The sequence below is a fragment of the Sciurus vulgaris genome, assembly GCF_902686455.1.
Source record: "Sciurus vulgaris genome assembly, chromosome: 10".
Classification (NCBI taxonomy): Eukaryota; Metazoa; Chordata; class Mammalia; order Rodentia; family Sciuridae; genus Sciurus; species Sciurus vulgaris.
Genome location: NC_136470.1, coordinates 1,968,996 through 1,992,745, shown reverse-complemented (window position 1 = coordinate 1,992,745; position 23,750 = coordinate 1,968,996). Strand labels below are relative to the sequence as shown.

The window sequence follows — 23,750 nt, the reverse complement described above, 5'->3', positions numbered from 1 at the left end:
TTTTTTTTTTTTTTTTTTTTGCCATGCTGAGGTTTGAACCCAGGGCCTCATGCTTGCAAGGCAAGCACTCTGCCAACTGAGCTGTATCCCCAGCCCAAGAGCAGTCTTCTTAAAAAAAAAAAAAAAAAGAAAAAAGAAAAAGGAAGAACCATCTTCTTGAAGTGCTGAGGGAAAATGCCTCTGAATCCAGGGCTTATTCTTCACGCTGTGGTGAGAGGAGGAGAGCTGAGCCAGAGCCTCCAAGTGTGTTGGCCAGGTCCAAGTGCTGAGGAATCTCCTGCTCCTGGGCCCTGGGTGGCCCCAAGGGACCTGCTGTTTTAGTGGGGAAGCTCTGTAGTGGGTTGCAAGTTTACCTGTTTCTCTAAGATCAGAAGCTGCACTGGCCTTTCTGGAATAACTAAAGGGTGCATCCCACAAAGAACATCGTCAGTCTTAGAATGTAACCTTAGACAGGATGTATGTGGTTTGTAGAATATTTAAAGTAAAAACTTGCTGAACTGGGGATGCAGTGAAGTGGTAGAGTGCTTGCTTAATGTGCACGAGCCCTTGGTTTTGACCCTCAGCACTGCAAAAAAGAAAAGAAAAAGTGTTGAAGAAAAAATACCACTGCTGTGCACCATGGCACATGCCCGTAATCCCAGTTACAGGAGGCTGAGGCAGGAGGATCACAACTGGAGGCCAGCCTGGGCAACTTAGCAAGCACCCAAAATCCCACAAAAGTAAAAATGTAACCAAAATAGAAATAGATGGCTAAACTTTCAAGCCAGCAGAACAAGGATGGAAAAAGAAAACTTGATTAACCTCACAAAGGATAGGAAAAAATAGCTTGCAGATAGTAAATGTGTGCATTCAAGCAGAAGTGTTGAGCATGGTTGGTTTTAACTTACTAAACCCAGAGTATCCCTACACTAGATTAAAAAAAAAATCCAGCCACAGATGTTGAAAACACAGCTGCCAGAGATGGGACATGAGTGCGTGGGGAAAAGACGCACGGCTCGATTTGTTTTTAGGACGAGGAAAACAGCAGTCTCCTCTTAGAACCTTAGGTCAGGGTGTGGCTCATGGGTCTCTCTTTGGCTTCTTTCTTGGGCTGAGGAAAAAAGGGAGGTTTGTGCCACTATTTTGTATGAGCTCTGCAAACAAAAACCTGTTCTTTCTCACCAGGTAACTCTGCTTCTTGGGCAGCACAGGTTGTCCCTGAATACTAGTGCTGGTGGCAGTTGGCTTGCTAGAGCTGCCTTCATTTCCTCTTTCCCAGTGACTTCAGGAGTGGATTGTCCTGGAGGAGCTGTCTCAGGGCTGTGGTGGAGTTGGACACTGCCACGGGAGCATGCTGTGCGTTCTGGATAACACAGGAGGCTTGATAGAGGAGCATGGATGTGGCGTGTTTCCTAGAGCTTTTGCACAGAATAGTAGTCATGGGTCATAGCATATTTGCTTCTGAACTCATAGATATGATTGAATTATTTATTTTTGTATTGCTGTCCCCTTTCTTTTCTGCTGAACCTTGTTGGGTTGTTTTCTCAGTTACTTTTAAAAAATCGTTTGTAGGTCCTACGGTCGGGCTCCGAAGATGATCCACCTAGAATCGAACTTTGTTCAATTCAAAGAGGAACTGTTGCCCAAGGAAGGAAACAAAGCCCTGCTCACGTTCCCCTTCCTTCATATCTATTGGACAGAATGCTGCGTAAGTGTTGGTTCTGGGAGAGGGTTGAAGCTGGGGTCTGGGCCTGTAAGCTTATCCAGCTTGGTCTTTCAGGTTGCCTTTGGACTGTGCTCTCTTGTCTTCATTCCTCTGCCAAATGTGTGACCATGTCCTTGTGTGTTTTTGCTTCTGGCCAGTGCACAGCACTCTGGGGACCCCAAGTACATCTTAGTTCCTGAATTCCATGTCCCATGTGGTCTTGTGGTACCTTGTGGCCACTAGGTTTACTCAGTTTGAGCTGTGTTTAATTCTTACATCAGTGCCCCTTTTGTGACCCTCCACCCCATCCTGTCCTTGGTTACTATCGCCATCTCATCTGCTTGACTATGTGGCTGTGTCCTCCTTCACTGTCCAGGGAGCATTCCAGAACCTGGATGTTTTGCAGCTGTGTATTTATGACCCTGACATAATTCTGGGTCCTTTCTTGCTCTGTGGACTCCTAATACGACAAAGCATTTAGCAGCATACAAGGCACATAAGTCACCACCGTTGGGACCTTTTAGCCTGCAGGCAGAGCTGTAGAAGTATTTCTTTGTTTTTGTTGAGTTGGACTCCAGAGACCTGTGCCTGGTTTCCCCTGCACTTCACCCCACGTGCCTCTTCCCAGCAGAGTCACACACGGGCGACGAGTGTGCTAGTGTGCGTGAGACACTGCATACTGGGAAGATCACTGGCCACTCAGAATTTTTACTGAGGACAATCACTTGAACCCCTCTGCCTGGCACCTACCAAAATTCCAGGAGCAAAGCAAGTGTTTGGCCTAAAATGTGTCGTGCACGTACCGTGTTGGCTTACTGAGGGCCTCGTACTGCAGTTGTAAGAAACCCTCCCACAGTCCAGGCTCCAGATGCAGCCAGAGGCCTGGCAAGCAGAGGCCCTCCTGGCCTGCCGGCTGAACCCTTCTCTTCTTGAACCTTTCTCTTCTTGACCCCTCATACGTAATGTCAGATTTGATCACTTGCCCAGAGTTGTACGATGTCTTCCTAGTTCGGTTGCTCTGTTCCCTTGATGACTAGTAAGCTGTCCCTGGGAAGCCACCCCCAAGTCTTCAGTATCCTGCACCTGTCTATCCTTCCCATGCTTAGATCTGGCCTCCAGTGGCGATTCTTTCCTGAGCCGTTCTTTACTAAGAGTTGTGAGCATTTGCCAGCCCATCCTCTACCCTGAGGAAGACCCAGCGGATGTCCATTTATTCAGAGGTTATGGACCCTTTCCTGTACTTATCTGACACCCAGGCTGCTCCAGATTTGGCCAGTGAGAAACCACTTTAGCTGACTCCCGTGTCCTTTTGAGCACTTTCTATCTTTTACACGTAACAAGATATTCTAGGTTCTTGTAGCTTTTGCCCATGTGTTGGACATGACTCTGTCTTTGGAGTCCTCATCCTTGGGCAGCAGGTGTGCTCTTGGCTGTGGGAATGTTGTTTTGTCTCTGGCCTCTCAGTAGATAGAGCTGAGCAGGCAGTGTCTTAACAGATCGTGAGTTGATAGCAGTGCCTCAGGTGTAGCCTCCCCTGACAGGCTCTTGCTGTACCTTTTCCACATTACATCCACTCTCAACAGCATCAGCGTATGACTGTTCCCCTCTTCCTACAGCATGCGAAAGGTGATCTCAGAACTGCTGCATGTGCCATGACTGAGACAAACCCCAGGAGCTCAGGCTTTCGTGCAGCGTGTGCTTCTCTAGACTGAGAGTACATCTGCAGAGTGCGTTCCGTCTGGCCCAGCTCCTCCTCCCCAGGCTCCTCCTTCCTGCATTTGCCTAGCTGCTCTCGTGGGTTTGATGCTGATGTTTCATTGGGACCCTGTTAAGTTTATAAGTAACCGTGTGCAGAGCAAGCGTCTTGCTGATGTCGGGGCCTCCTAATCAGGAACAGGACTCTTCCCTCTGTGCAGGCCTGCTTTTGTGTTGTATACTTTCTGTATTTCTTGTTAAACTTATATGACTTCGTTGATGCTATTGTAAATGGGGCTTTTGCTCCCACTGTATTGTCTAGTTATTTTTTGTGTTCGTGAAGGCTGTTGATTTGTTTCTGTATTAAGTAACCCTGCTGATTCTCTGATTGTGTGAATTAGTTTTACCATTGATTCTCTAGGCTCCAAAGTCTGGGCTTTTCCAGGTGTCCTGTCATGTCACATGCAGAGGGAGAAAATTTACTTTTTCAGTTGTTGTGGCTGGAATTTTATCTCTGATCTGTCCTTATCAAATAGCAGAGGAGTTGGTGGGTGTCTCTGCCTTGTTCCTGATCTCTGTGGGAATGCCTGTAGCATTTTCCAGCACTGGACGCAGGCTGTAAGACGGAGGAATGTGCTCATGTGGCCATCCATTCTCATTTTCTCAAGAGTTTTTACTAGGAATACAAGTTGAAATTTGTTAAGGGTTTATCAGACTCCGAGGAGACGACCCTGATTTCCCTCGGGCATCTTCTGATATCCTGAATTGTATTTGTGGGTTTCTGCTATGGAACTAGGCCTGCATCCCTGGGTGAGTCCCACTTGGCCAGCATCTCATTTTCTTAACATGGCTTTGGAGTGTGCTTGCATTTTATTTAAGACTCTGCAGTCTGTGCTCACAGGTGGTTGGTCTGTGGCTTTTGTTTTGTGTTGTCTTTATGAGGTGCAGGTGTCAGAGTTGAACTAGATTCATGAGTGGAATCTGCAAGTTTCGCCTTGTTTTCTGTTTCTGAACAGCATGTCATATTGGAGCGCCCTGATCTTTAGGATGTGCTGGGATCCTGCCAAGCTGGCTGGGTCTGCACCTTTTTATAGTTATTTCCTTACTAACTTTCTGGATCCCTTCTATGAAAATTGGTCTGTTTCAGCCCTTTATTCATTTTAATAAGCTATTATTTTCCTTAGAAGTTATGCATTTCAGTGAAGGTTTATTTTTACTGAGGTGGCAAAAACAGTAGTCTCTTGACTTTGAGAATGTGACCTGGTTTCCCTGTTATTTCTTCTGTTTGTATTCTCTCTCTCTCTCTTGTTCTCTTTCTTTCTCCCTTCCTTCCTTAAAGTAGTAGTTTGTTGATTTTTTTTTTTTAAGCCAGAATTTTTACTTATTAATCTGATTTACTGTTAGTCTGTTTATACCTCATTAATTTCTGCTTTCATTTATGTTATTTCCTTCTTTGTGTTTTCTTGTGGTTTACTTTGTTCTTTTTCTAGTTCTTTTGAGTTTGGAATGTGTTTTCATTCTTAAATTTTGATTATTATCAATCTTTAAAGTCATGAGTGTTCTTTAATTACTAGTTTAAATATATTATAGGGTTTTATACTTATTTTTCAGAAATGATCTCTTTTGTTTGTATTTCTCATTTCACCCAGTAGTTGTTTAATAGAAAGCTTTTAGTTTCTAGAAGAAGATAATTTTTTTTTTTTGGTGGTGCTGGGTATTGAACCCAGGGCCTTGTGCATGCTAGGCAAGTACTCTACCAACTGAGCTATATCCCCAACCCCCAGAAGATAAATTTTTAAAAAAATTTTCATTTAAAAATTTCTAGTTTTCTTGCCTTGTGATCAGAAGTGTTCTCAGGGTGTTTCTGCTTTATGGCACTTAATTTTTCTCTGTGACAAAATGAACGATGAGTTTGGTGGACGCTCTGTGTGTGTCTGAGGATGTTGCTCTGTCTTCAGCCTGCAGTGTTGAACAGCTGTCTGCCAGGCTGCTCCCTGTGTGGCTTGGCGTTCCCTCCTTATGCCTGGGGTGCCCATGGTACCCAGCTGGGACAGTTGGATGGCTCCTGCCTATTCCTCATCTCTCAGGAACCATCGTCCTTTCCTACCAGGTGTTGAAAGCTGTCGACTCGTGCCTCTATTTCCTTGTTCTTGTTTGGGTTGTGTCATGTCCGTGTGTATCTGGCCCTCTCTTCCTGTGGCTAAAGCAGGAGTCCCGCTTCCTGATTGGTACTGTGTGTGTTCTCTTTCCTGGTTTGCCCTGGAGGGTCATCTCTTACTGTCCTTATTTATTTGGACACTTGGTTGTCCCTGTCTTGGTTCCTTGAGCTTTTGTGAAGTACACTTACTCTTCGAGCACTTGCAGGCTCACCCTTTCTCCTTGTCTCCCGCTGGGGTCAGCTGCTCTCTGAGGAGCCCTGGGTCCGCTCACTGGAAAATGGGTCAGGAAACCCAGATCTGGAGCAAGGCGTGCTCTCAGCCGGCACAGCTGGAGAGCGTGCTGTGCCCTCGTGCACACACTAGGTGAGCACGTTTCCTTTGCTGTCTGTGCACATGCACTCGTGTGCCCTCGGTTCAGTCAACACTTAGGCTAACCCTCGCTTCTTCCCGCTATTGCAGCTCCTGTCTCCCATGGGAGAGCCTGGCACATGTTCTCCTCTGAGTGTTGGCCTGTTTGAGTAATCCTCTGATTAACCTTCCTCCTGTCTCTGCTGTCCTGGTCCCTTCAGGAGGGGCCCCAGCCTGACACTTGGCTGACCCCATGCTGAACCCTACCCCCAGCATACCTCACTTGATCTGTGGTCATCTTTAGCAGGGATGCCCTCTTTGCCCTTCTTGGTCTCTGACACCTTGTGTCAGCCCCCCAAATCATTCATCATGTCATTTGGAGTCCCACATCTTGGCCTTGCTTCCCTCTACTACCTCCTGGGCACTCTCCTCACAGCTGAGCTCTGACCACTGGGGAGGTTCCTCCCGTGGAGGCTCCCTCATCCATGTAGGCCTTGGTGCCTGCCCTATACTACTGTCCCATCATCTCCTGTCCTGACATGTTGCCCCTTCCCTGATCATGGCTCTTCCAGTGTTCATGTTGTTTTCTTGAGGAACCTGTCACCTCCCTGCCTCAACTTGGTTTCCTAAACATACTGAGTGAGGAGTGACAGCGGTGTAGAGGCAGCAGATTCTCCTGAGGAGTGTTTGGAACACTGGTCTTCCTCTGCCTTGCCCTCTCTTTTGGAAGGTCTCCTCTGAAGAGTTCCTGAGCACTGGCACTGAGGACTGCTTTGATGTCCCTCAGGGTGCAGCGGCTCCTCCTAGTGCAGATACCTCCAGCCCAGCACTTGGTGGGGGCTGACTGGGGTGGGGGCACCTGAGGGTCTCACAGCAGAACAGAGAGGCTTGTGCTAGTGGCTGAGGCAGTTTGCCTGCCGCCATGGACCAGGAGCGAGCCGGGGGTGGCATGCTGCAGTCATGGACTACCTGACTACCTGTCCTCTGGCTGTTTGGTTTCACCTCCAGAAATAGTGCACATGGGCTCTGGGAGCCCATGGTACATGCAAGATTTAAGCTAAGTCCTAAACCTGCCATGCTTGGGATAATGTGTAGCTTATGATTAAGTTGCTGCTGCGTATTTACTTATATAAAATGGATTTTTGCAAGATGATTTTCCTCTTAATTTTTAAGTAAAGATCTTTTTGGGTTGTATTTGCTTCTAATTTAAATCAGGATGTTGTTTCTTAACTCAGTATAGAAATGATCAGTACTGCCTTTTGCAACTTCCTACTCAGTAATTTAAGCCAAAGGCGAGACTAGATATAGGATTTAAGATTTAACTCATTTGTGGATCAGTCAAGTCAGCACATGTCTGCATGAGCATTGTTCATGTGTTCTTGGAAACATGAGGAGCTGCTAATGAGGGGAAAGTAGGACTGGTGCTGCTCTGTAGTGGGGTACTTACCTCACGTGTGCAAGATCCTGGGTTCAGTCCCCAGCACTGCAAAAGTAAATCCATAAGCAAATAAATGAGGGGACAGTATGTATTTGAACACAGCCATTGTTTCCACAGCCCTTTGTACGCTCAGTTTTGAAATGAGACGTGTCTTGGTTTAGGTTTGCTAAACGTAGATGGAGTCAGAGTCTTCTGAGCAGATGTAAGGTGCACGAGGGCGATTACAAGAGCACCACAGAGAAGGAGGTCTGTGGTTGCCCGGTTCTGCTTGGAAGGGAACTGTGCTGACCCTGTGGGCTTCTCTTAGGAGGGATGCTTTCTGGGATGCTCACGTTTGGGACTGTCAGGGAGCAGAGGAACTGGTTTTGAGGAGCAGCATGGCTCCCCACTGACTCCTGCAAGTTGGAATGGCATTAAGGGGCTGTGTGGAAGGCTGCCTTGCCTCTGGTGTGGCCCACAAAGGGTATTGAGGTTGGAGCTGAGCTAGGGGCTTATATAAAGAAAAGCGTTGTAGGGAGGCTGCAGGAGGTCTCCCTGGGGTTGTGTGGGCAGGCTCCCAGGCCCATGGCCAGCACAGGACAGTGTGGCAATCCTGGGTGATGGACACAGAGCCCTGTTGGAGCTGGGCTTTAATGTCCCTGGTAGCTTCATGAGCAGCGTGGCCTTTGGTGCCCTTCCCAGCTACACGCCCTGCTGCCCCAGCCTGCTGCTGTTTTGGAGAGTGCTCTGAGGCAGGGGCTGAGCTGTGTACCTGGGTTCTCATCCTGCTCCGGTGTGTTAGCATGCTGTAACCACTGACTGTCATCTGACACACTGTGCTGTGTGAGCAGAAGGCATTAACTCGCTTTCACATTTGCTTATTAATTTTTAGGATACAGAAGTGTACAAAGCTACAGTAAAAGATGACCTCACCAAGTGGCAGAATGTCTTGAAAGCTCATAGCTCCGTGGATTGGCTGATAGTGGTGGTTGAAAATGATGCCAAGAAAAAAAACAAAACCAACATCCTTCCCCGAACTTCTATTGTGGACAAAATAAGAAATGATTTTTGTAATAAACAGAGTGACAGGTAAGTGTATCTTTACTTTTCCCTCATTTGGTTCTGGACGATGCAGGTCGCTGGCTTCCTGGGCGGTAGCACATGTTGACTCAGCAGTGTCTGGGAAATGATGCGGGGCACGGGTCCCCCCTCTGTAGTTCCCATCAGGCCAGGGAGCTGTAAGCAGTCCCCCCAACTGTGCTGCTGGGAGGGTAGGCTCCTGGGCCTGGAGACCCTGGGAAGACCACACAGTGGATCCTCTGAAGCCTGACAGTGAGAAGTCTTGCAGTCTGTGTTGACCAGGGTTCCTTGAACTTTTTTTTTTTTTTTTTCAAACTATGGGGCTGCATTTTTATGTTTACTGTGGCGAGCCCTATGTGGAGTCCCCAAGGAAGTTGTAAATGCTGCCTTTGCCCTTCACCTCAGGGCTTACCTTCCCTTCTGCTGCTCTTGCTTTCTTTTTCTGCAGCACTGCTGCCTCCACCTGTCTGCATCACTGCTGGCCAGGTGTCCCAGGCTGGCACTTGACCTCATTCAGGCCCTAGGGGTCAGTGCTGAGCCAGACTCTGCCCTGGCATGGTGGGTCATCATTCCCATGGTTACCACAGGACAGGGGCTGCCACGGAGGTTTCCAGTGCGGTGAGAGTCATGGGAGAGGGGAAACCAGCCTACTCTGAGAGGTGTCCTGGGAGATGGGAGGTGGGTGCGGGTAGCACAGCCTGCAGGGGAGGTAAGGAAGGAGCAGGACTGAGTGTCTTGGAGTGCCAACCAACTAGGGCCACACCTCTGTTTTACTACGTGAACTGTCTACATGTCAGCGGTACCCCAGTGAGCTGACAGTTCTGGGTGTCTTTTTCATGTTCCACATAATACCAGGCATGTAGTGATGTTCAGACTTGATTTATATGTGGCTCACATCAAGTATTGGGATCCGAGAGTTCATCTCACTTCAGTGTCATGCAGCCTACACTCGCGGGAACTTTTCCTATGGAGTGTTTGTGCTAGTTAACCAGAAGGGTCAGCCCCCATTCACAGATGCTGCAGAGCCGAGTGTCTGTCCCCGGAGGCTCAGCCATATTCACAGCTGTCCTGAACAGAGCAACCTGCCACTCAGTGGGAACTGGAGAGCTGCTGTGTGCCAAAGAGCACCAGCAGCCCAGCCACGGGAGGCTGCTTTATATGGCCAAGGAAGTGTCTGTGTTGGGGGTCGTTGAGTTGAGGGTAATAGTGAGCCCATCAGTCTGAACTCAGCAAGTTTCCAACTGTGTAATGTTTTTTCCAAGGTGCCTGTTGCTTACTTTTAATTCTGTTTGCAATTTTTACCTAAATGCCAAAAGTATGTTTTTGCTGAGCCCATTTAAAACTGATTTGCAACTTAATGACTGTTTTTATACTTACAATTTAACTTACTGAAATTTTTAACATTTCATTCTCAATAAGCTAAATAAGCCTTATGCCATTTTGATTTTCATTAAATGTTGCAGTCTTTTAACAAACCTATATATATTTTTAACTTAAAAAACTGGATCAGATTCTCATAAATTTGAATATAGTAGTCTGTACTGACACTTGTTTTATAACAGTATAATGTCTGTTCTTTGAAAATATGGCTCTAAAGTGGTTTACAGTGGTTTTAGCTTTGTACATGTGTTTAATTTTTGATTATGTTACATGTTCTTGTAGAGTCTTTGGAAAAAGCTAATGAACTAAAAGAAAATGGAAGTCAACTCTTAAGAATTTTATTTGTCTTTCCAGGTTTTTTTCATTATGCATATATACATATGCATGTGTGTATTTTAAAGTGATATCAAACTACACACAATATTATACTTGCTGTTTTCACTTAATATGTTATAAAAATTCTCCATGAACAATAAATGTGTTTTTGTGCCATTACTATTAGCAAGTGCATAATATTCCATAGTATTAATGTACCATAGGTTATTTCTAGTCCTCTATGGAGCTGATAGGTAATCATTTACTGGTTATTACTATAAACAATGTTGTGAACCTCTTCTAGCTCTGTGTTGTGAACATCCTTATTTCTTTAGGGAAATTCCTTAAAGGAAAATTGCTTGGCTAAAGGTTTTGTGGACTTTTCAGACTTTGGGCAAATGCTAGAGTCCAAGGCTGACTCGTTGCTTGCTGAGCCAGACGCTGCTGCCTTTCCAATCACTGCCCATCCCTACTCCCTTAGCTTTCTGGGCTCACCCTTTTCCAGTTCACCATCTGGGCTTGTGATGACGTTCCGAAGCACAGTTCTTTTTTGTTAAAACAGTGAGGACCTTGAGACGGGGTCTCAAGGCTTAATCACAGTTGGGATGTGGTGACTCTCTCCTGTCTGATTGATAAGCATCAGGTCACCAAAGGAAAATGCCGTTGGTGGGTATGTGTGCCAGTTTCCATTTCCATCCCCCTGTAGGTATGTAGGGAGTTTGTGTTTGGTCAGGAATGATGTTGATAATTACATTATATTAGACACTATTATTTATAATATTAATATTAATATAAATATTAATACTGTAATACTTATTATATTAACCCAAGGATACCTTAAGGATGAGCTGCTGCACTAATAGCCTCTATCAGTTTGTACAGTGAATAAATACACTTCAGCTCCTGGGGGACCTCAGGAGTGGGCTGGCACTGGCCCTGCCTCTCGGGGAAGGATTCCCATCAGGGTAGTGTTCTGGCTGGGATGAATCAGTTTTCTTGGTTCTGATGACTCATGGAGTGAATGTGTAGATTGGTGCTGTTTCACCTGTTTTGCCCACTGGTGGGTAATGGCATGGATTTAGCCAATCCCTGGAGGGGCTATGCTGGGGCACAGAGAATGTGAAACCGAGCAGCAGTTCATTTTGCTCTGTGTTGATAGTGCACATAAAATATTTACTAAAGAGAGATGTTGACACTCATAGTATCAAGGTTTTAAAGTCACTTTGTTTTTAAGCCTCGAAGTCCATTTATTTTTAAATTTTTATATTTTTCAGCTCTATAGGTTCATCTTAGTTCTTTTATTTACATAATTTATTTTTCTTCTCTTTTTTTATTAAAATCTTATTTTTATAGACTGCATTTTAACTCATTGTACACATATGGGGTACACCTTTTCATTTCTATGGTTGTACACAATGTAGATTCACACCATTCATGTAATCATACATATGCATAGGGTAATACTGTCTGTTTCATCCTACTATCTTTCTGTCCCACATCCCCTTATTTTTATGTTTTTGATTCATTGTACACAAATGGAGCACAACTTTTAATTTCTCTGGTTGTACACGATGTAGAGTCACATCATTCATGTAATCATACGTGTACATAGTAATGATGTCTTGTCTCAGTCCACCATCTTTCCTTCACCCTTAAAATCACTTTCGAGTTCAGATTCTATCTTCCTAAATCACTGTTAGCAAGGCTAAATAGAGGTGCCTTTTCTCCCACTGGAGGAGCACCTGGCCTTTTCCACACCACTGGGAACTTCCTTGAGCGCTGCTTTGGCATCTTGACACCATGGGTGTAGGCTTCTGTGGTTAAATTGCATCAGACCTATACGTGCAGGTTTTATTTATGGCTTACTTATTAAGACTTCCTTGAGGAGCTTAGGCTAAAGGTAGAGGCTGATCTGCGGCCACAGGACAGCTCTACCTGCGGCCCTTCTATGTGACCACACAGCAGGGCGGGCTTAGTTGAGGTTGCCTCAGGGTGAGCAGGAGTGCCCAAGGGTGCAGGAGGACATGACAAGTCAGCGGCCCTGGGCTGCAGTGAGAGGAATTGAGGCCAGATGCTGAGGTCCTCCTCTGCTGGGTGGGGAAATGTGAATGTCATCCTGCTACCGCAAGGAACTAGCGGATTATGAGGGGCAAGCTAGGAAGGACTGGAGCAGGGTGTGACATCGTCACCATACCTGACAAAGACCCAGAGATGGTTCTGAGGCCAGGGCCCTCGGGAGTTCCTCTTTCCCTTTCTAGTCCACTGTGTGCAGACTGTCCTTGGAACCTCTGTGGTACCTATTGCCCATGTGGCTGCAAGCCGGTTTGGCTCCTGCCTGACGAACAGTTTTCATCAGGGAAGGAGGGAAGGAGGGGCAGGGAAGAACTGGAGGGAGCTTCACAGACAGGCCCCCGTGTCTTTGCAGGTGTGTTGTGCTCTCCGACCCTTTGAAGGACTCTTCTCGAACTCAGGAATCCTGGAATGCCTTCCTGACCAAACTCAGGACATTGCTTCTTATGTCTTTCACCAAAAACCTAGGCAAGTTTGAGGATGACATGCGAACCTTGAGGGAGAAGAGGACTGAGCCAGGCTGGAGCTTCTGCGAATACTTCATGGTGCAGGTATTTGACTAATGATGTGACTGGACAGTTTGCACTGCTCTCCCCCTTCCTTCCTGAGCAAGGCAGCCCTCCTGGGTAGCTCTCATGGACCTGGTTTTAAGAACAGATGTCACAGTAGCCAGAGTGGACAGAAGGTGGAGATGATGTCTGCAGATGTCCTCCTGCTTCAGGGCTCATGGCCTCCTGGAAGGGCTTTGTTCTCAGAGCCTTCTTGGGTTTATTTGGCTTTAGGGGCCTTCCGGGTATTACTGTGAATCAGACAGAGACGCTCCAGCAGTAGGAGATGGGCCTGAGCTGGAGGTGCCTGTTCCCCCACCTGCTGGGCCGTGACTGAGGATGGCTTCTGGAAATATTTCCTCCATGGTTTTGTTTTGTGACCCGAGTTCCAAGAAAGACTTGGGTTAAGCTGGTGCTTTATTCTAATTTGTTAGAGTTTTTGGGCTTTAAAAATTGTAGTTTCTAATCAGTTCTTATTCCTTGTTAAGAAGAAAATTCTCTAGCACAGGGACGTGTAGTAGCTGCATTTGGGAGGGAGCCCTCCTAATGGTGCAGAGAGTGACAGGTATTACTGGCAGGGTTCCCTGCTTATGTCCACCAGCTCCTAGGTGGAGAGCCCAAGTTTCACCCTTAGATACCATTTTGTTGGTTACTGAGGACATAATGCCCTTTGAATAAATACAGGATCCATTCTAATGAGCAATTTTGAATGTTATTTTTTATTCTGGGGCTTACATCTTAGGGACATGTGAAGACTTGGTACATGGAAGGGGATTTGAATATGCTAGCAGTGCTCTATGTGATCATCACATTGCAAATCTTTCCGATCATCTTGGCTCTTCTCTCTTCAAGCTTATCAGGCATAGTGTCTGGGTATTATAAAGGAAAGGGAGAAGCTACAAGAAGTCAGGGTGTTGGTCTAGGATGGAGGTGTCAGTGTGGACCCTGAGATGGATGGGTGCATGGGTGGGTTCAGGAATGTGGACTGTGCAAGGGTTAATGTGCATGTGTGCATTTCCTTGCTGTGACCTTTGACAGGCCTAGAAGCATTAGCACCCCAGAAGCATGGGGCACAAGTAGTGCCCTGATCTTGGTTGCTAAACTCTATCCTCCAGTAATACGAAGCAGAGCTCCTCGGAGAAGTGATTTATAACTCGGCTAAGGTGGGCAATGTACGGGAGGGTCGTGGATACCAGAAAGTGAGGAATGCACAAAGAGAAGGGGCATCAGAGGCCGCAGGCGTCACCTGAAGGAGCTGCTGAAGGCCAGGGCTGCAGAATGAAAGAGGACGGGATTGGGTGTGACCCAGGGAGCAAAGTTCACCTCCATACAACATGTTAATGGGTATACTTGTTTGGTTATAAAGTCAGCTGAGTAGAAGGTTCAGCTCTTTGATCCAGGACCTCAGGCCAGTAGCAAGCACACTGCAGGGTCTCTGAGTCTCCAGTGGAACCATTGCTCACATCACAGTGGGAGGCCCAGTGCAGACCCTGAACCAACCAGTCCAGGCCAGCAGCACCTGCAGTGAGTCCATCAGCACCATGACCTGCTTGCTAAGGGGTGTGAGAAAGATACATTGTCCTTGCTAACAGTCTCATGGCAGCCATAGAAAAACATCAAGGGAACCCAGGTCAAGGGACACGAGACAAAGTAACACCAGCCCTCTTCCCAGGTGCCATGGTCAGGAAGGAAAGGGAAAGACTGAGTGACTGCAGAGACTGAGGGCAGCAGCGGCTGGAGTCATAGGTGGGATCCTGAGCAGAACGAAGGCTGCTAGTGGAAGAGCTGACAGAATTCAAACGAGGGCTTCTGACTGGATGGTGCTATGCTGATCATTTCTGGTTTTGATATTGCAAGTACTGCTGGATGTTGACGTTTATGAAATGGAGTCGGGCTAGGCGCAGGGCTCATCATTTCATGGTCGCACTTCTGTACATCTCAAGTGAGTTCAGTGGTGCAGACGAGCAAGGAGAGAGCCTCTGGCCCGTGCTATAGCAGGATGGGCTCAGTGGAAGAAGCCAGTGAGGCCTGGCACTGTGAGACTACAGAGTCGAGGACCCTGGAGCAGTGCAGCTTGTGGGTAGTAGAAGGTGCCAGTCACTAGGGCTCTGGGGAGTCGTGGTCTCAGGGTCAGACTTTCTGTCTGGAAGTGGGCTGGCTACACAGCAGTGTGCGTGTGCTCAGTACTGCTGAGTTGCACATTGAGGAGCTGCACATTGAGAAATACGCAACCTGGCCAATGTTATCTCTGTTGGGTGAATCCCTTCCCTGCGGTGCTCGGTCCCAGGAGTACTTCACAAAGGAAAGAAATGAAGCGGCAGGGTGGTGCAGCACTCCTCCTGAACACTCCTGCCAGTGTGTTTGGGCTGTAGGACACAAGACTGGGGTCTGTAGGGAACAGGCCAGGTCTCCCCCTTGCTCCTCAGGGTCATGGTAGAGCTGTAACAGCTGGCACCTAAGCCTGCTGCCCATGCCGGGCCCCTTGAGCACGTTTTACATGCAGAAACCTTGTGCCAGGGCACCTTTATCATCCTGATAAGGAACCTGTGGCACGGGGTGCCAGCAAGCCCAGCTGCAGTTGGAAAATGCACACCGAGCTCTGGATGTCGCTCGGGATCCCTAGCATGATCCAGGCCCCAGGGCTTGGAGTCATCTGCACACAGGGTGGAGCTGGACTCCACGTGCCGATTGCGCCAGTGTGTAGATATATGTGCGTGTGTACACCCTCCTGGCTCTGCTTTAAATGTGCAGTGAAGGAAATCAGAAAAGAGTCATCCCTGACAGTCTCTGTACATTTTTCATTCAACATGTGGCAGGTTGTCCTATGTGCTAGGGCCAAGTCCACATGCAGTGTTGGTGAACTCGTGGCATGCTCACAGTGGTGGGGGAGGGGAATGCAAGCAAGCCCTGTGAGTACTGCTGGCTGTGGGTGCCCAGGCGGGCTTGGAGGACGGCCGTGCAGAAGGAGGCGCTGGGGGGCTTCACTGAGCAGGTGACAGCCACACCTGAAGGAGGTTGAAGGGCAGGCCATGTGGGTGTTGAAAGGAACCATGAAGAAGTGCCGCAGGACCAGGGCTGTGTGAGGACCAGGGGGAGCCACGGTGGTGGCTGAGTGAGGTACCAGACATGGTGCAGGGAGGGTGGGCGCCAGCCCTTGGGGCCCAGGGAGTTCTCAGGTGGGATTCCTCTGAGTGGGGTGAGTGACTGTGCCTGAGAAGAGGGCACTGGGGAGAGCAGGGCGGGCTGGCTGGGGTCAGGACTGGATGTGCCGGCTGAGTGTCTGCTGGGCGCCCTGGAGACTGCTCAGCTCATAGATGGAGCCCCAGGTCTGGCCTGGAGTTAGGAACTGGACGTTCTTGAGGCATAGTTGGCGCCTAAGGCCATGCCTTGGTAAGCTCACCAGAAGGGAATCGGGAGTGAGGGGGAGAAGTGTGCAGGTGAGCCCCAGGCCTCCAGCGGAGAGCCTGAGGGGACAAAAGAGGGACCTGGCAAGCAGGCCGAGCAGGAGCCACAGCAGGGGGCAGGTGAGAAGGGCCACATCGTGGCGTGCTGCGGCCGCTGTCCATTGCTGCTGATGGGTCAGGTGTCCTCTTCTTGCCCTGCTCCTTTCTGCTCCCCTTCCCTTGTGTGCACAGGCACTGATGTCATCAGAGGACTTTCGGCTCTGGTGGTGCGAGCATCTCTCGTAGTGCTACATGCCGGCTCTCCTGCCCCTCACGGCTGCATGTGGCTTCCAGAGCTGACCGATGTCTCTTGGTACAGGAGGAACTTGCCTTTGTCTTTGAGATGCTGCAGCAGTTCGAAGATGCCCTGGTGCAGTATGACGAGCTGGATGCCCTGTTCTCGCAGTATGTCGTCAACTTCGGGGCCGGCGGTGAGTAGAGGTCGCGGTGGTCTCTCCTCAGTTTCCCCAGTTGCAGGTAGTCTCTTGCCCTCTGTCAGTCATTGTTTGTGGTTGTTATGTAAACTAGAGAAGATATGGCCTCACAATTCCTGTAGGATATAGAATGAGGAATAAGAATTGGTCCCTTTCACTCTTAGAAGAGTGGTAAAAGCACTCACCCACCTGTTTTCAGGTGTGAAGTCTTTTTGCCACAGCTCAGCTGTCCGCTGGTGATGCTTCTGCTTGCAGGCCTCCCACTACCACGCAAGTAGACGTTTCTTTTGGTTTGGTTTGTAGTACTTGAAGCTCATTGCTGTGAATTTTATGTGACACCACTGTAATGAGCATTCATCAGTCTTTAAAAACCTTGAAGTAGCTGGGCGTGGTGGCACATGCCTGTAATCCCAGCAGCTCAGGAGGCTGGGGCAGGAGGATGGCGGTTCACAGTAGCCTCAGTAACATCAAGGTGCTAAGCAACTCAGTGAAACCCTGTCTCTAAATAAAATACAAAATAGGGCTGGGGATGGGGCTCAGTGGTTGAGTGCCCCTGAGTTCAATCCATAGTGCCTGCCCCCAAAATAAACAGACAAGTAAATCTAGGGCAGTTTAAAACACCAGAGCAAGCCTGGGCCAAGCTTGGTGGCCAAGGGATGGACTTGCTGAAGCACATGCTCTGAAGGGTTTCCATATGCCAGACAGGGTCCAGAACAGCGAGGAACTTGTCCTCTCCTTCATGGAGCATGCATGGGGAGAAAGCAGATACTCAACTCCATGTCTGATAACAGTAGGCAGAGACCGTGGAAGGGGACAGATTGAGACAGGTAGCTGGGATAGCCCCTCTGGGCAGGTGGCTTTGACACAGAGACCTGCATGGAATGTGGGAGTGTCTGTGAGAACCCTTGGGGTGGGGATCTGGCAGAAGGGTGTTGCTGAGTAGGGACTCACCAGTGTGCACTTTAGCATCCAAGTAGGAGTCTGCAGCAGTGAAGGTGCAGTGAGGTGAGCCCTCATTAGTCAGGTGTGTAGTGATGTCACATACCAGTGTCAGCTGTTGCTTACAGGAGCAAAAAAAGACCTGGTAGTGATACCTCTTTTGGAGTGAGGAAAATAGATTAAGCAGATTTTTTTTCATAAAGATTGAATGCCTTGTTGCTGTAGAGTCTTACATTTATTTTAAGATCATATTTGAGTTTCAGCGCTACAAGTTAAAATGTTGAAAATTTGACATGCTAGGATCTTTCCCTCTTTTGCTGCCGTCTCTGCCCTATGCCTACTGTCCTGTCCTCCAGGAGCTGTACTTAGTAGTTGACGTGGTTGACTTAGGGAAGTCTGTACAGGAAACCCTGCAAAGTAAGGAAGACAAGAACACCAGGATGGTCAGGTGAACAGGCTGCACTCTAGTCCATAGGTACAGGTGAGGCAGCCTGCCACACTCCTCCCAAGGACTCAGCCTTACTGGCCCAGAGCCTGAGGTGTTTCTAACTCTGACCTCTCCGTCTCTGCATGGCTGCCCAGGTAGTTCTTTTCCTGCTTAGGACTCCCTGGGCCTGGTAAGATGGTGTGCCTTGCTGCCTGGACTCTAAACTGCTGGCTCAGCCATGGGATGCCAGGACCCAGAGGCCTGTGCTCATGGAAACTACCCTATCCTGAGGCACTAGCCAGTGGATGGTGTGTTGGCAGAGAGTAACTGATTGCAAAGCTTCCTGATCTTCCATGAGGCCTCTTGGTCCTGAGCAGGAACCTGAGCCAGGTGAGGTACCTGTGGTCAGCGACTTTCATGATGTGTGTTTGTTTAGATGGTGCCAACTGGCTGACTTTTTTCTGCCAGCCGGTGAAGAGCTGGAATGGACTGGTCCTCCGCAAGCCCATAGATATGGAGAAGCGGGAATTGATACAGAGGCAAGAAGCCACCCTGTTGGACCTGCGCAGTTACCTGTTTTCGCGCCAGTGCACCCTGCTCCTCTTCCTGCAGCGGCCGTGGGAGGTGGCTCAGCGGGCCCTGGAGCTGCTGCACAGCTGCGTGCAGGAGCTGAAGCTCTTGGAAGTGAGTTAGCTCCTCTCCCCACTCATTGCCCTTGACTGTCCACACAGGAAACTCTGAACTTTGGCATTCCCCGCAAATGCTTCATGCTGAGGAAAGGGTCGCCTTTTCTGAATGTCCTTAATTTTTAGTTATTATTTGCTTAGTTACTTTTTACATAGATTAACTGCTCAGAAGTCTCCACTCCCCGGGTGGTGAAGTTCACACTGGCAAAGTGAGCCTTTCAGGTTGGTCTCTTCATGTAGCTTTTAAGGTGACTGTGTCTTCCACCAGCGGAGCAGCCTTCTCTAATAGAGGTCACTTACCTGAAGGGCACTCAGCTGGGTTTCATATGTGGACATTGTTTCAGGATGCCCTTCCCAGAGAGCTGGTTCTGTGCATGGACATGCGGGTAGCTGTGTGAGTGGCGGCTGCCAGTGTGCAAAACAAGGGAGCAAGCTCCTTCCCTGGCAGGACTTGAGCAGAGCCTACGGTGTGCTGAGCAGCTGCCTAGGTGATTGCGGCTTCTGGGCAAGGAACTGCTGGTCCCAGGCAGCTCTGCAGGGAAGGAGAGAGGTCCTGCCACTGCCTCCTTGATTTCCTGCCCTGATCTCCTCCAGGTGTTCTGAAAGCTGGACGGCACAGAGCCCATGATAGAGTACCTCCAGCTCTCCAGCAGGGCTGGTAGGGAGGGTGTGAAGTGGCCTACAGAGGGCAGTGGCCTGGCGGCCCTTCTGAAGGCTGCCTCTGGCCTTCTGTATGCCACAGTTCTACCCCAGGGGGTTTGCAGGGCGTGCTGCTGGCTGTGGAATTGTGCCTGGGCCACGCTCACTGCCAGGCCACATGCTCCTGCCTCCTGTAACTCTCTGCTCAGCCTGTGAATTCTGCAGAGCCTCTGGCTGTTGGTGAAGGAGATGGTCAGTTGGACCTGCTCCCTGGAGAGGGCTGTGAAGGTGATGTGAATCCCTGCCAGCCAGGAGTGTTGGGCTGGCCTTGAGCACGTACTGCCCCTGGGCTCCCCCAGGCCTCCTCTGCTGGTCTTGGGAGTCCCCCAGGGGCCTTCTGACTGCTGTGTACTGTTTGAGGGGCTTCTTGTCCACTGTGGGGTTTCCACAGCCTGTTCCTGTTGAGTGAAATTGTCACTCTTGTCTTGACTGTCCCTTCTCTGAGTCATGTTTATGGTACTTGTTGGCACTTTTCTAACAGTATGGTGTCCCCTCTAGGAGGATCAGACGAAGCTGCATGCTGGGTCCAGGTGAGGGCATGCCCCCTGTCACCCTGTCCCCTTGTGCCATTTCTTCCTCCCAGTGACTTTTTTCTGGTTCCTGCTTCTCCTCCCCAGCACATGGCTGGGTATTCCTGGCACTTCCCTGCTCCACTCACCTGTCCCTGCGGCTGAGGCACCCATGATCCCCTTGGCAGCCTCTACCTGCTTCTCAGCACTGAGGTGGGCACTGCTCATGGGTGACTCCTTCAGGTCAGGAGTGGCTCTACTCTATACTGGTTGTCTGGCCCCGCTGACTGTCGTGTGAGAATTAGGTTCAGGAAGATAGCTGAGCACGGAGGCCCTGGTGGCTGTGTGCAGACTGTTGCCTCTGCCTGGGAACCGTGTGCCTTCCCTTCCTCCGCAAGCATGGTTTTCCTCCTCCTTGAGGGGGAGGTGAAGACCAGCTGTCCTTTGGGTGGTGAGGACTCGGTGAGGTGTGGGGTGAGGGAAGGGCCTGGTGCCCGGTCCTGTGTTGTGTGAGGCCTGAGGTCAGCACCTTCAGCCTCTTCCTGGGGGCCTCGGGAGCCTGCTGGCTGGCGTGTGGGCCTGTCACCGGCTCATGCTCCACCCTTCACGTCTGCGGTAGGGTCTTTCTGTGAGATTATTTGTTTGTGGGGGAAGGGGCTGTTATATCTCAAATAAGTTTGGCAGTTGGCAATTAACTTGAAAGACTTATGGTTAGAATTTCTTTTAAATTTTTATGGATAGATTTAAGGTTCAGAAGACTCAAACGTTTAGTTTTTCTACACAGTTGCTTCTACTGTGACGAAGAAACCCATTTACAGTTTGGGGTTAGCTTTCTGGTGGGTTGTTTCTTGTGTTCATGTCCATGGTTCGAAAAATGGTGTGAAGCTTTGAGTTCTGACACACAGGGCCTGGTGGGGCTGCCCAGACCCTGCAGGCCAGCAGCAGTGTAGACAAGAGGCTGGGCCTGGTCAGCAGTGGGCTGGCAGGCATGCGGTTCTGCAGGCTTATATCTGTCAGCACATGCGGGTACGAAGCCTGCGCGCAGCTGTTTGGCCACTGCTCTGTGTTGTTCTGTGTGTTTTCCTGGGGCTGGGGCTGTAACCCAGTTCTCTACCTCTGAGCTCCCTTCTGTGTCCTTATTGTGAGATCACTCCAGGAGAAGGTGCTCTTGTGTATGTGCTTCTGTGGCTTGTGTCCTGTGTTCCAGAAACTTCCTGCGTGGTCTGCCCATTGATGTAAAGTTGCGCTCAGAGAATAGGAGGCAGTGGATTAAAGTCAGGCCTCAGCCTGCCTCTGTAGCAGCACTGCAGTGGGCCTCCACCTGGGGGTGCCCACCCTGGGTGTGCCATTTCCTAGCCTTGGGCTGATGACCTGATTGAAAATGTGTAAAATGAAAATTGTGCCTACCTTGTCAACTCGCAGGGGGCAACCCTAAAGCCTCTTGGTCCCACAGGAGCAGCATGTGCTGTCACAGAGCCTCCTCCCAACTCTGCTTTTTTCCAGTAGTGTCTTCATGCCCTCCATTCACCAGAAGTTGAATAGATACTCTGTGTGAGTCTGGAAAATACAGTGTGCAGAAGCACGTGTGGTTGGGTTTTCCAGGTTGGGTGCCTCTCTGGTCTGTGTCCTCTTGTCGTTGAGCTGCAGTCATGGCTCCGTGTTGTCCGGAAGCCTAGTTGCAGTGTGTGTCCTGTATGCACATTTGGGAGGACATTGGTGCAGGTGGACTTGTGAGGCCAGGGACACATGTGGCCATTGGCCTTCAGAAGGGCCTTCTTGTTCTCAGCTATACCAGCAGTGCCTTCGGCAAGATAGCAGTATGACGTGTGTGTTGAGTTTTACAACAGGAGAACACAAGGAAGGTGTTTTCTGGAAGGCCACTATGTGTCTATCACCATGATGACTCAAGTGATTGTTTGCTTGTTTTGAACTGTGTTCCGGCTGTGTCATTTAACCTTTGTCAGTTGGCCAGCTTGGGATCACAGGTCAAGCCAGGGAAAGAGGCAAGGGTGCAGCGCAGCTGGCAGGCTTGCAGGGCCTGGCAGAGGCAGAGCAGTAATGCTCTCTGAGGGTTGCAGACCAGACACCTTACTGGGCCCTTGAGTTGGGGAGGTGGGGTTACTGTGACATGGAGTCATGGGGACCTGAACTGGAAGGGTGGTAGGTAATGAGAGGCTGCCTAAGAGGAATCAAAGTCGATGGTTCCCTGGGAGAGGAAGAGGGAACTGTCAGGAACATTTAGGAAACATGTGCTTGCCTGCCAGACACTGTGGTGCATGCAAGGGCCAGGGAGAGGGTACATGAGTGAAGAGGAAACCCTACCCCGTGCAAGAACCACAGTCAACCCACTCGGATTGCTAGAGCACATTGTGCTGTGCAGTGCCGGTGGTCCCAGCCTGAAGCGGGGGGTGGGCGACACGGTGCCCATGCTGGGTGCTGGCGATGGTTCTGTTAGGAGGGTCTCTGTGAGTGCAGTTTTAGAAGAGTCATTCCTCCAACCAGTTGTTGCTGGGCATGTTTTGTGCCAAATGTTTTGGCTCTCTGTTTTCAGCAGAAAACAGAATAGCACCCCGCCTTTGTTCATCAGCTTTTAAATACCCAGCAAGAACAACTTACAGGAGGAAAGATTATGTTGGCTTGTGGTTTCAGAGATTCTGTCCATGGTCGGCCCGCTCCATTGCTTTGGGCCCGAGGTGAGATAGAACATGATGGTGGAAGGGCACAGGGGAGGAAAGCGTCTCAGCTCGCGGCATCCAGGAAGAAGAGCTAGAGGAAGGGACCAGGGACCAGATACAGTCCCAAGAGTACACCCCCAGTGACCTGTGTCCTCCAGCCAGCACACCCCGCCTGCCCACTGTCCACCACCTCCCATCCTCCATGCGGATCATGAAGCCATCAATGGGTCGAGGCACCAGCGAGGTCAGAGTCCTCACGATGATCACGCCACTTCCCCAGATCTCCACTCCAGACGCTGCTGCACTGGGAACCGAGGCTTCAACTCACCAACCTTTCGGGATGTTCCAGGGCCAAACATCACCTGTAGGCCTTGTGTGTCAGTGAGTGAGAGTACTCCCCAGGTGACCCCTGAAGGAGTGCATTTCAGGCACAGCAGACAGTGCCCCTGAAGAGCTGTGAGGGCGCTCAGCCTGACCAGCGCGTCAGGGCAAGGTATGCTTGGAGATGAGCGACAAGGTACTGGGAGGCAGGATGTGGTGGCATTGTATACCACAGCTAGTGGGTGCTGTCCTTAGGCTAAAGCTGTTTGCCACAAGAAGCGTTAGGAGCTGTGGGGCCAAGGCAGGAGAAGCAGAGAGGAGATGGAGGCAAGAGGAGTCTAGAAACATCTGCCATGATCCAGGGGGAAGGGTGAGGTTCTGAACTCAGACCATTGGGCTAGGTTTTAAGTGAGTGGACTTGAGAAGAGAAGAGTTTATTCAGTGAGTGGCACTGAGCCTGCTGGGCATCCACATGTAAAGGAGCCCAGGAGCGCAGCTGTGGACAGGAGTTACAAGTGGAACTGTGACCAAACATGAAAGAAGAGTGCCGGGAGGAGGTGCGCAGTGCTCGATCTCGCTGCAACGTGAAGAGCATGAGCGCTCACTGCCAGGACCAGGTGGGCAGCTCAGCAGCAGTGGGCAGAGCAGCAGTCTATGCCCTGACCGTGGCGTGAATGGCACACCTGTGCGGAAAGGTGTGCGGGGATACCTGCTGCAGTGAGGCAGGCACGTGCCCACTACCACCGGGCAGGTACATGAATGTGCTGTAGTGTGATTCGTCGCCTGCAGTGGGGAAAACCCAGACACCCATCATGTGCAAGGTACGGCGTCATCCTGATGTTCGTGCAGAGGAGCAGGGATGAAGAAACCGCACATGTGAATCCTGCCAGTAGCCAGGACACGAGAGAACGCACGCCCTTC

General features: G+C 49.7%; 1 protein-coding gene across 5 annotated transcripts in view; it reads left to right on the top strand.

Annotated features, from left to right (window-relative positions):
- TRAPPC10 (trafficking protein particle complex subunit 10) overlaps positions 1 to 23,750 on the top strand; it is a 79,060-nt gene that overhangs the window by 21,361 nt on the left and 33,949 nt on the right. For 4 of the 5 annotated variants that reach the window (XM_079100796.1, XM_079100797.1, XM_079100798.1 and 1 more), the window contains 5 exons: positions 1,552 to 1,687; positions 8,196 to 8,392; positions 12,504 to 12,699; positions 16,459 to 16,570; positions 18,376 to 18,623. In XM_079100796.1, coding sequence (XP_078956922.1) covers positions 1,552 to 1,687; positions 8,196 to 8,392; positions 12,504 to 12,699; positions 16,459 to 16,570; positions 18,376 to 18,623 — 889 coding nt within the window. Of the gene's footprint in view, positions 1 to 1,527; positions 1,688 to 8,195; positions 8,393 to 12,503; positions 12,700 to 16,458; positions 16,571 to 18,375; positions 18,624 to 23,750 lie in introns of all 5 variants that reach the window. The other variant, XM_079100800.1, reaches the window with a different exon arrangement.